Here is an 11,765-nt window from a genome sequence, read left to right on the forward strand (position 1 = left end):
TTTTGGAATCTGCATTTGGATTAAATCTCAGAATAAAGATGCAAACTTAGAAGACAGCTATTTGTAGATCTACTACACAAAAGTTACAGTTCGCTGAGAAGGATAGGTTCTTCCATTACTGCATTTACCGTCTTCATCATATCATGTGCTGTGAATCCATCATGCTTAGCGTAAAACAGGTGCAGCACTTTGCTCATGTTCCAAAACAAATCTTTGCAAGCTCTCGGAACTACGCTACCCTTCTCGAGCAAAACTAATCTTAGCAATTCTCTCCTCTTGCTGACTATTACATTCTTCATCTCGTTAATGGCCTCTTCCTCGGTAACACCGTTGCCATGAATCATGGCCAAGGACACAGCATTTAGCTTCCCTTCTGCAGATTCCCTCTGCAACGCAGCCAAGAGTTAAGAGTTAACAATTTTAGATGGGATATTATTACTTTTATAGAAGGAGAATGGGGGGACGTTGTCTACCTTAAACCCTTGGATATCATTGAGAAGGCGCCCAGCAGTGCTCATGAGTCGATACAGATGATCAAATTCGGAACTTCCTACAGCCTCCTCTGAAAGCTTAGGCCCAACCAAATAGAGAGCTGGAAGGACAATCGGTCCCAAGGCAAATGATACATATGCATTTTCCATATACTCCTCCATTGTTGGAACTGACTTATTTCTCAACCATTCGGCTTCCTTGAACATAGACTTGATCAAATCCAACCACTGGAAAATCAAACATAGCTCATTTCATGCCTTTACTCTCTTTTCGTGAAGTCAATGAATAGATAACTCAAATAACGGTCTTATCATCGACCAGACAGTCACGATAAAGTACCATCAGAATCAATGTTATGGGAGTGTTCGGGTTATTGTAAGACACTTCGTGAAAGTGAAGTACTTGAAACATTTTAAGTCGTTCAGGAGACAGCTAGTGCTTTAAGAAAAACATTTTATCATATTAATCAAAACAACAATGACAAGGACAAATTAAAGTATTTCAACTTACAATCTCTATCACATGACTTGTCACACTGCGTCCTTGCCGCGTGAATGCCCTGGCTCCAATCTCGTTGATTGTGTTCTTGAGTGCTGAAAATATAATTTCAACATTCTCGGAACAACAATCAACACGCACATTCACATCCCACCTGAAGCCCAAATGCATGAAAATTTAAGACCTTCATGCCAGAAACAACTAACAAGGACTAGGAGCACAAGCAGGAATTGTTGCCCAATAATGGATCCAACAGAAACAAGAAACAAATGGGAAAAGGAAACATACTTCTCAACCAATTGTATGAGGTTTATCAGTTCCTCTTCGGAACCTCCAATGTCAAAGAAATCATCGACCACAGTCGTAAGGACTCCATTTTTGGCCCATGATATGCGTGCATCTGATAGTTCAGGAGGAAAAAGGGTTGCAGCAGCAGAGAAGTAACAGTATGCCTGCTTCTGTCTAGCAAAGTTTAGCTTGTCTAATCTGTACTCCTCAACCCACCTGCTTAGGTAAAATCACAATCAAATAAATTAGAACATTCTGCACTTCCTTAGACAACTGCACTCTCCTTCACTAAAATTATATCAAGATCAGGTGGAAACACTAGTAACAAGAAGCTCAGCTTGGGAGAGAGAGTACTGTACATACCTAGTAAGATGGTTGAGTTCTTCACGGTGTATAGATTGGCAATTATTGAAGTCATCCACAGCCAGCTTTAGGAAATCTTCATTTCCAATATTCAAACAACTAACATAAGACGAGCGCAAGGAATAATAAGTTATATGCACTGATCCTTCAGAATAATTCAGAACAAATTAATTTCTTCTTAAAAGGAAGGGAAAAGGAAGAAGATGAGCTGTCGAAGAAAATACTAGAAGTTTACCGATAATAAGATTTTAAAATCCTTGTACTGTCTGTGTTGTAATATTTTATAGCTGTCCTGGTTGACAATCGGCCCAGAATTGCATAGCGAGGAAGTTTAAGAGCATCATCCACCTGAAAACAATCAAAAGTTGCTTTAATTTATGAACTATCTTGGGATTATAGGAGATCAAAGACGTCAAATGAATAAGATAGGCTTAGCATAGAAAGCTACCTCTAGGCCGATATGCTTATTTAGTTTATGACCCCGAATTAAAGTATTGGATAACTCCTGCTTCAGAAAATGACTCGTCCAGTGATGTTGTTTCTCTAGAACTGATTCATCTGGATGTATGATGGTTTCTGAAGCTCTAAACAACTCTAAGGCATCATCGATGTCCTTCATATACCCTCCAAGGGAATTGAACAAACGATCTTCTGAATATTGAGTTAATGGATCTAAAAGACAGCATACATCAGTTACATATTTTTTCGCCAAAACATAGTCATGAAAGCCAAGGTACCCAAAATTGAAAATACCTGCAGAAACATCATATCCATTAACACGTAAGAGTCGAAACGCCATTGCGCAGGTGGCAGCATCTGATAATATATCTTCATCACCCTGCAGCCAGCCTCTGTTTGTTGGCTAATGTCATGCTTCCCCATGGATGAAAACTAATAAAATCTTGAAACTGGGGCATACATATATGGGAAAAATTACCTGTATGTTTCATCCAGTACACTTCTAATTTCCTCCCTGAAATGTCGATCAATACCCAAATTTTCAAGACTGGCAGCCATAGAAAGACGGGCATATTTATCTAGAGGATAGACCGTTGGAACTGAAAAAGGTAGGTTGAAAGCATTGGAAGCTTTATCCTGATGTAGTAAATAAATACATCTAGGAAATTAATGGAAAATGCTGAGTATGAAACCTGCATTCCCAAACTTCTCTAAGAGTGAGCGTAGGTACTTAAGGCAATCAGCATTCTTAAGGTGAGTAAAAGCAGAGGCGGTGGTTGATGGTGAATTAAACAAGGACCCATTCTTCCTTTGATACTTCATGACCAGGTCCCAATCCTGCGACTTTCCAAATCCTTCGGAAATATATGCTAAGAATGTTCTCCACCCCTCGGAGTTGCTTGCATAGCCTCTAAATAATAACATTTTGGAACAGAGATCGTCAATCAGAATAGTTTAGGATGCAAAACAAAAGTATAACCACACCGATACATTTCTATTAGCTACGAACTGATATATCACGTACATCCATTCCTTTCCTATCAAAAGAAAAGAAAAATGTTTATTTCCCCTGTGATGAAGGAACAATTCCTGAGGTTCTAATATACAAAGCCACATCCAAAAAGGTGAGCCCCATGGGATTCAATAGCTTAGTGAGAGCATGTAATAATAAATAAATTACTACAAGATGGAATCGAACTTAAAACAAGAAAATAAAATAAAATGAAAATATACCTTTCCAGCTCAAAGTCTCTTCTGTGAAATAAGGCGTCTAGGGTTGGAGCACCCAAGGGAAGGTTCATCTTCAAATTCATTGCAGACTCAATCATCGCAGGAAACAATATATTAAATCCAACAGGAGATTGTTGTTCTTCATCAGTAGCTGAAGCTACATTTGATTCGATGAAATGTAGCCCTAAAAGAACACAAGGATGTTAAGGTGTTCATTTATAGAACATTAATGGAGGAAACTTAGCAAGAACCAAGAATAACGGTTATACCCTTGTTAATTTGTTCTTCACCAACATTCCACTGCTTCAGTGCAAGGATGCATGCTAAGGTAGATAAGAGAGCATCTTTCGTGAACAAGGGTTGCAAATTAGGAGGACCCCATGAGCCATCATGGAGTTGATTACACAATAACCAGTTTACGCATTCAGGGAAAAAAGGGTCCTTCAGGGAATTTGGAGAAGGGACCATTGCCACCCAAGCAGTGTCATACGAGGAAACCGAGAGATCAACCTTGTCGAACATCTTCTTTATTCTTTCTTTAGTACCCTCAAAACTCTGCTTAAATAAAAAGAAGCAAATTTATATCATTAACCACAGCATAAAAGAGTATGTAGGAAATCATAGTACTAGGATGATGATCTTACCACAACAACAGCACTGACCTCCGCTGCCCCATTTAATATCGGCATTGTTGAAGCTGCTTGTGGCACGAAATAATGTCCAGATTTTTTTTCTAAAATGAAGGTACATATTAAAGAGCAGCAAATTAGCAATCAAAATGGTCAGTGTTCACATGTTTACATCAACACATAAATCAAACTGCCGAACTTGAATACCTTCACAATATGCCAGTAAAATGCATATTAATTGCTTACAAACTAAAGAACTTTCTTTTGGTTCTTCTAGTTGCAATCAGTCCTATATTTTCTTCTTCCGCGCAATATTCTAATTAATCTAATCCGAACTACGCCCAGGGGACTCTAACTTGGGATCACATTCTCTAGTCAATTTGGCTACACACGCGTCTGCAAAATCAAGCCTAAACGCGTAGGGGATTCCCATAAAATAAAACCCACCTGAGCACTAAATTCACCAACAACTCAAAAGTACAATTTCACCAACCACTGACAAGTAAAGTTCTAAAATTCCGACATCGGTACCATCAAGACGCAAGCTTTTTCAAGATAACAAAGATTCAACACAAAATAAAAATACCCAATTCGAGAAAATCATGCATGATCCCAAAAAAACATAACAAAAACAAAACCACAGAAAAATGGCAAGAGAGAGAGAGACCTGGTGAGGGAAAGGTGGAGAGTCTGAGAGTGCTGAGGTAAGAGAAAGACATGCAGAGAGAAAGTGTGTGTGTGATAGCTGCAACAACTCCAGAAAGCTCACTCTCACTTTGGAGAGTCCGGATTATAAATGGTGGTGGAGAAATGGAAACTGAAAATTGGAATAAGAATGGCACAAGATACGCCCAGCAAGAGAGACGAAACGACAAAAAAAAAACTCTTCAGGGGAAGCGCTGTCTGCGCGTCTTTCGCTTTCTTTCGAACCTTTGACACCTACTGCTCTCTAATTTATATATTATTATTATATAAGATTTGTTATATATATTTTATTATTATTATTATTTAAGATTTGTTTTATCACATATTACAGCATATTTTTTAACATGTCAATGTCCATAAGTTTTTTTGATCAAGATGTCCATAATTTCGTCACCTACACAAACTATCATTTGACAAATTTCGGAATACCAAAATTGATATGTGTAGGTACTAAGCATCTAGAGGCATATTATAATATTAGTATTTTTTTCATCCAATTATTATGAATATTGTTTAGTAAATAAACTATTACAAAGTATAAATTTATTGTCATACTTATTATAAGATGAAATTTATTGTCATACTTTTAGGGAAAGGACTTATCAGTATCTATGCGATAATATCATCCATTTAAGTCAATAATATACGTTTAATTTTATCACATAATAGTGTATTATTTTTAAGAATACCACGGTAGTATCATTCCATGTGAAGGTAAGTCTCACTCCATGTTTAGTTGGCCTTGTGCACCTTTGGTCTTTTACCATGCTTTGAATTTTTATTTCTGAAAATATGACTTTAGCCCCTCAAATTTAATTTTCTTCATATGAAGTCTGATATAATTTTTTACTCGAACAAAACACAATGACTATGATCCACATAAACAAATTCATTACTTTTCCTTTACTTTACACATTTTACATTTTACATTTTTCAGATACCTAAAATACCTGTATTGCATTTTTAATATACACAGTGGTGCTATCCACACATCATTTTTACCTTTTACGCACACCTCAATTTTCAGTAGTCAAATCGAATGAGTTGAAGAAGATTAATAATAGACAATAATTAACAAGGTTGTGTGAGAAGTAAAATGAGTATGTGAATAGCACTACTCTTAATTGTATGTGGATGTAAGGGGGATTAATGATTTTGTAAAAGGAAAATGAAGAAAATTGTCATTAATTTTATAAATTCATTGCATATTGATATCATATATGAAATTTTTTTTTTTTCTTTTTTTGAATTGAACTATATCATTAATTTGATAAACGATTATAATAAATTTTGGATACTACTTATTTTCTCAATTAAATAAGGATAAGACTTACTCTCTTATTTAACCCAGTCAATTGTTTAACAAAAAAACCTAATAAAAATTAATTAACATGTCTATATTTTTTAAAACAATAAAACATGTATAAAAAGAAAAATTACACATATAATATACTTTTAATATTTAATTGGATAAATTACACTTTACCACCTCAGGTTTGGGATCGATTTCAATTCCTTACAACATCTTTAAAACATTTCACTTTCATACCTCAAGCACTATTTTATTTCAATATAATACCTCCGTTACATTTTTCATCCATTATTCCGTTAAGTGCCGACGTGGCTGCCACATTTATGCCACGTGGCTGTCAAATGTCTGCCACGTGGCAAAAAAAAAATTAATTTTTTTTAAAAACCTTAATCTTCTAAATTAAACAAAAAACAAAAAAAAACCAAAAACAAGAGTTGAACCCGCAACCCCCTACCCACCCAACCTGCAACCTAGAAGAAGAAGAAGAGGAGAGGAAAAGAAAGAAAAAATAACTTATCTTCATCTTCCCTGACTCCCCTTCCTTGCAACCCACCATTTTCTTCCCCCTCCCGTCTTCCTCAAACCCATTGTGCACCCATCCTCCACCTCCTCCTCCGCACCCACTACCTACAACCCAGAAAAGAAAAGGAAAAAAAAAAAAAAACCCATCTCCCTTTCCCTGCAACTCAGATCTCGTCCGATGTGTAGAGGAGGGAAGATGATGCGTGCGAGGGTGGGTGCGCTGGGTTTTTTCTTTCTTTCCCTTCTTTTTGGGTTGCAGGTTGGGCTCGAGTTGGGGAAGGAGAAGATGGGTGCGCGGATGAGGTAAAGGATGGGTGCGGAGGAGGTGGTGGAGGATGGGTGCGGCCGAATGGAAGACGATGAGGCTCCGACTTGGCATCTGGGTTTCCGCGCGCCGGGGGGGTGGGGAATAGGATATGGGTTTCACGGCTAGAAGAGGGTGTTTGGGGTGAGGTGGTTGGGGGGATCCGGGTTTTTTCTTCTTGTTCAAAGTTCTGGGGGTGGGTGGGGTGATGGGATTTGGATTTTTTTAACTTTTTTTTTTAAATTTAATGTAGAAGATTAAGGTTTTTTTTAGAAAAAAGTTAAAAAAAATTTTTTTTTTTCCACGTAGCGCACATCTGGCAGCCATGTCAGCACTTAAAAGATCAAAGGATATAAAATGTAACGGAGGTATTATATTGAAATAAAATAGTACTTGAAGTATGAAAGTGAAATGTTTTAAAGATGTTGTAAGGAATTGAAATGGACCCTAAATCTGAGGTGATAAAGTGTAATTTATCCTATTTAATTTTATATTGAGACAACACTTTTTGAACATTTCAAGAATAAATAAAAGTTAATACATGTGAAAAATGACATTATTAAATATTTTTTTTTCTAGAATGTAAGTTACCAAAATACCCTTTACAGTGGTTAATTCTTTCAACGCATCCATCTCCTCCATCCTTCATCGTTGCCACCTTCTCTCTTTTTCTCTGCAATTCCCTCAAGTGTCATCGCCGCTGCTACTCTCAACCGGAGGAGTAGCACCAGTGGTGCTCTGGCGTACTACCAAACTCAGCGGCAACTGGAGCAGTTGCATAAGCCCAAGCTTCGGTAGACTTCTGCTTACGACGATGACATTTTCGAGGAAGGCTCTGATCACAAAGTTGAGTTGTTGTCGCACCCGGTGAGGTTTCTGTATGTGAACTGTGTACTCGTAGAGTTGTTAATTGGGAAGTCTGTGTGTTTACTAATTGTGAATTGGTGATTGTTTTATAAGATCTTTATTAAAATTAGAGGGAAGATTACCAACTAATGCCGGCTCACTCTCAAGGCTAATGCTCAAGTGAATATTCATCTTTGGTTTAAACTGTTCCCTTTTTTTCTTCTTGTATAAAGAAACGTGGAAGTACAAGGTCAGCTTTCAATTTACATGTTTCAAATCTTCACGAACATTTTAGTGTAAATTGAAACATGTAAATTCTGCAAAAATGGTCGGCTTTTAGTCTGATTGCCTAAAGCTTCGTTAAACTCTCCAAGTTTAGTTTTAGAAGTACGTGGTCGTTATCATCTCATGTGTCATATGGATATGGTGCTCCTATGATTACACACGGTTCAGACTCACCAATTTCTCAAAAATAACGACCTGATGTGAAGCAATAAGAAGGACTTGTTCTTATTGGTGCAGAAATTAGATGGAATGTAAGGTTACCTACTGAAAAAAAAAAAAAAAAACTAAAAATAGATGGACTTGTTCTTATTGGTGCAGAAATTAGATGGACTTGTTCTTATTCGTGCAGAAATTAGATGGAATGTAAGCAATAACAAGCTTTTTCAAGATAACTAAAAATATTACTTTTCAAATTCAATTTAATAAACAAGAAACTTATCCCATTTGAAGCTTTCAGTAGTCTAGACCTCCCATGTAAGGAGTAGATTTTGCGTCTGGATGCAAGAAGGGTGTAGAGGAACAGGTCACCCTGGAAAAGAATACAAGGAGGGAGATAGTTGTGTGGAGGAAACTGGCATTTGGTTGGTGGAAGGTTAATTGTGCTGGTGCATAGAGAGAAGAGACGGCGATTGGTGGCACGGGTTGGGTGATTAAAAATAGCAGTGGTTGGTTCCAATTGGGAGGAGGACGTGGTGGAGTGAGGGCAGCCTCCAGTTTAGCCATCGAATCTATGGCAGTCTATGGCGGTGAGGGAGGCCTTATGGGCCTACGTTGAGAAGGGAGCAAGTAATTGTGGAGTCTTAACTCCCTTAGCCTCTTCTTCTGACTCCTTGACCTCATATTTGTGCTAAATGGTACAGAAATATATGATGCTGCCATTGAACGTTTAATCGGGCGAGGATCCTCATTCCAAAATTATAACCTTCATCCCCAATTATTAGTCCGTTATTATTATTTTAATTATTAATTTATTAGCACTATAATCAGGCCTATAAATATATGTGCATCCACCATAAAATACCATATCAAAATCGTGTTGAAATTACTATTGAAATAATAGAATCAAAGTAAGATTAATATAAATTTCATTTAAGTTATTTACAAAGAGTCAGATTGAGATTGTTGTGGGTTTAAAAAAGTTACTACCAGTCATCATTTCTTAAACGGAACACTAACTATTTCTGAAAATGAAAACGAGTATTACACTATTTCTGAAACTGAAATAGTACTACACTATTTATGAAACTAAACCAAAATACTACACTATTTCTGAAACTGACTATTTCTGATTGAACACGGGTATAGTACACTCTTTCTGAAAACTGAATACGAATATTACACTATTTTTGAAAGGAAAACTAATGAAAATGGTTTGAAAACTTTGAGTTTTAACGATAAGGATAAAATAAAGGTAAAGTGAATAGTACCAAAATTGACTTTTTAGTGTAAAAATATGGTTTTTCATTAAAGTGAACAGTATCGGGAGGTTTTCGTTAAAGTTCCCGTTTTTGAAACTGAACACGAGTACTACACTATTTCTGAAACTAAACACAAGTATCACATTATTTATAAAACTGAACACAAGTACCACATTATTTATGAAACTGACCGTGGGTACTACACTATTTCTGAAACTAAATAGGGGTATTATACTATTTATGAAACCGACTATTTATGAAACTGAACTCGAGTAATATACTATTACTGAAATTGAATATTGGTACTATCAATATAAAATGTATGCACATAAAAATCAAAGTTTATAATAACATGAACCTCCTTTCTTGGCAACTTCAACCAAAACTTCAAACAACCAGAAACAAAAATTTCACAACCAAAATATTATAAGAGTCGAGAAAACTATCTTGTAATCGGTGACACCACCTGATAAGTACATAATGGGCAAATTGTACTATATAAACACATGATAATTTTATCTATCGCACCATTGAGACCTTTAAAATAATATATTTGTCACCCTAATGCATGTAAACTCAAAACTTCGATTTCTATAACTCAAAAGGCCGCAAATAGAGGGAAAAAAAAAACAAAAAACAAAATGCAGAGCCGTGCCGCACACAAATAGCTCTTGGCAATTTTGAGATAACAGTTCACAACCAAAGGTAAAGCTGATAAGGTTTTCTGAATTCTCAATGAATTTTGGTGGCCATAGGAAAGATTGATGAACTTTAGATATTGATGGTGGACTGACATATATAAGAGAAATAATAATAATCACTAAAACAAGCTGTGCTCTTAAACCTGATGAGGTCTTCCCGAAACGTGGTTCTAGTACAACCATGGATCCGTCCACCCCGTCCATATAGCAATATAGCATCCAGCGGGATCTGAAATACAACTCAATCATCAACAGGTGAAAGCTCGTGGATATCGGGAAATTGAGTTTGATCTTGAGGTTGCTGGAGATGGTGGATGCAAGCGCTTTGGAAGACGTGGATGGCTTTTGTGGTTGCAGAGACCGTGGGTTTATGAGGTACCGAGATGACGTCGCGGCGGACATGGAGGAGGAGGAGGAGGAGGAGGAGGAGTGCAGGCAGGGAAAGAGGAGACGATCTCCAGATGAGAAGAACACCCGTGCTGGAAACGGAGAACATAAACGGCCAATACTGACAGTAGGGTAAAATTGGAAGCTCAATAAATTATTTATTTGGGCCGGTCTTTATTGGGTGGATTTGATGTTGTATTTTGTCTTAACCATTAAATAAAGTTATTACAAGGTTTTTTATTTATTAAAATTCAAAGTATTGAAGTCTTTTTCATTAATTTTTCTATTTAAATATGTTGACTTGTGATAATGAAATAATGATGTGGATAAAAATCAAAGAACCTTGATCAAAAATTAAAAAAGAATAAAATTTCAAATACAATCAATGAAACAGAAAAATCAGGTATGGAACCTAATTTCTCCTTTAATGGGTGTAAATCAGGCATCAACACAATTTCTCACATTGCACCCTAAAGTTTTGGATTTGTATTAATTTACACCTTTGATCTCTCTGAACGTCTAATCATTCTTTTAATTGATGAGTTTTTTTGTCAATGTCGTGCAAATGTGGCTACGTGATAGCCTATATAAGAGTCACAAACCCACCATGTCATCAGTTTAACAAATTACCAGACAATCAATTAGACTAAGGGCACAAATTGATACAATTTCAATACCTTACAGTACAACATGAGAAAATTAAAACTTCGTGACCCTTTTTTAAAATCACCTCAAATCTAGAGCGTGTAAAATGTAGTTTATCTTTTCGATAAGAGGTTTAATTTTTCGGAGGTACATGACTTTTCTAATTTTGGCCTAAAGGTTCCTAGTTCTTTCTGTTTTTTCTTTTTTTCCCCCTACCTGGCGAGGGTTATTAGGATACCTATTTGCAGGCCATTATCTTATGGTAACCAATGACGATCAAGAGGTCTTTATCTTTCCCACAATATTATGTGTGTGTGTGTGTGTGTGTGTGTAAAGGACATTTTAGATTCAGTCCTTAACTACCAATTTTCTTTGATTGAAACCTTTATGACTTTTAGTTTTTAATCGAAGTCCCTGACGTTAATGTAAGAATGTATTTCTATGTAGGTTATTATATTTTTAACTTAAAAATGAAATTTGCAGTTATTTATATTAATGAGATTTAAAATAAAACCCATAATTTATGAGATTAAAAATATTAAAGATAAATTATACTCTCCAATATTGTGTGTGTGTGTGTACACATATATACATGGGTAAGTTCATAAAAAAAAACTAACCTAAAAATTATTGTACCAAAAAAAATGGGTACATTTTTCAAAAACCACAAAAATAGGAAGA

General features: G+C 36.1%; 1 protein-coding gene across 1 annotated transcript; it reads right to left on the reverse strand.

Annotated features, from left to right (window-relative positions):
* Window positions 1-4,902, reverse strand: LOC137729425 (ent-kaurene synthase-like 1). Its single transcript, XM_068468372.2, has 14 exons — window positions 4,627-4,902; window positions 3,975-4,063; window positions 3,600-3,885; window positions 3,334-3,514; window positions 2,793-3,010; window positions 2,579-2,699; window positions 2,395-2,492; window positions 2,090-2,313; window positions 1,877-1,989; window positions 1,642-1,740; window positions 1,279-1,494; window positions 1,003-1,144; window positions 474-719; window positions 1-386 (listed from the first exon to the last, which is right to left on the reverse strand). Exons 1-14 carry the CDS (start codon window positions 4,676-4,678, stop codon window positions 84-86), a joined length of 2,388 nt encoding a protein of 795 aa, XP_068324473.2. The 5' UTR covers window positions 4,679-4,902; the 3' UTR covers window positions 1-83.
* Between the last annotated feature and the right edge of the window lie 6,863 nt (window positions 4,903-11,765).

This window comes from Pyrus communis, chromosome 10 (genome assembly GCF_041283825.1).
Source record: "Pyrus communis isolate YQ-2024b chromosome 10, ASM4128382v1, whole genome shotgun sequence".
NCBI lineage: Eukaryota > Viridiplantae > Streptophyta > Magnoliopsida > Rosales > Rosaceae > Pyrus > Pyrus communis.

What these genes read in the sequence shown, in the direction of transcription:
- LOC137729425 (XM_068468372.2), bottom strand. Translation starts at nt 4,678, where the DNA reads ATGTCTTTCTCTTACCTCAGCACTCTCAGACTCTCCACCTTTCCCTCA. An exon ending in GTACTGGATGAAACATACAG is followed by an intron (nt 2,493 to 2,578) that starts GTAATTTTTCCC and finishes GCCAACAAACAG; the next exon opens with AGGCTGGCTGCAGGGTGATG. An exon ending in GAACTCAACCATCTTACTAG is followed by an intron (nt 1,495 to 1,641) that starts GTATGTACAGTA and finishes TTACCTAAGCAG; the next exon opens with GTGGGTTGAGGAGTACAGAT.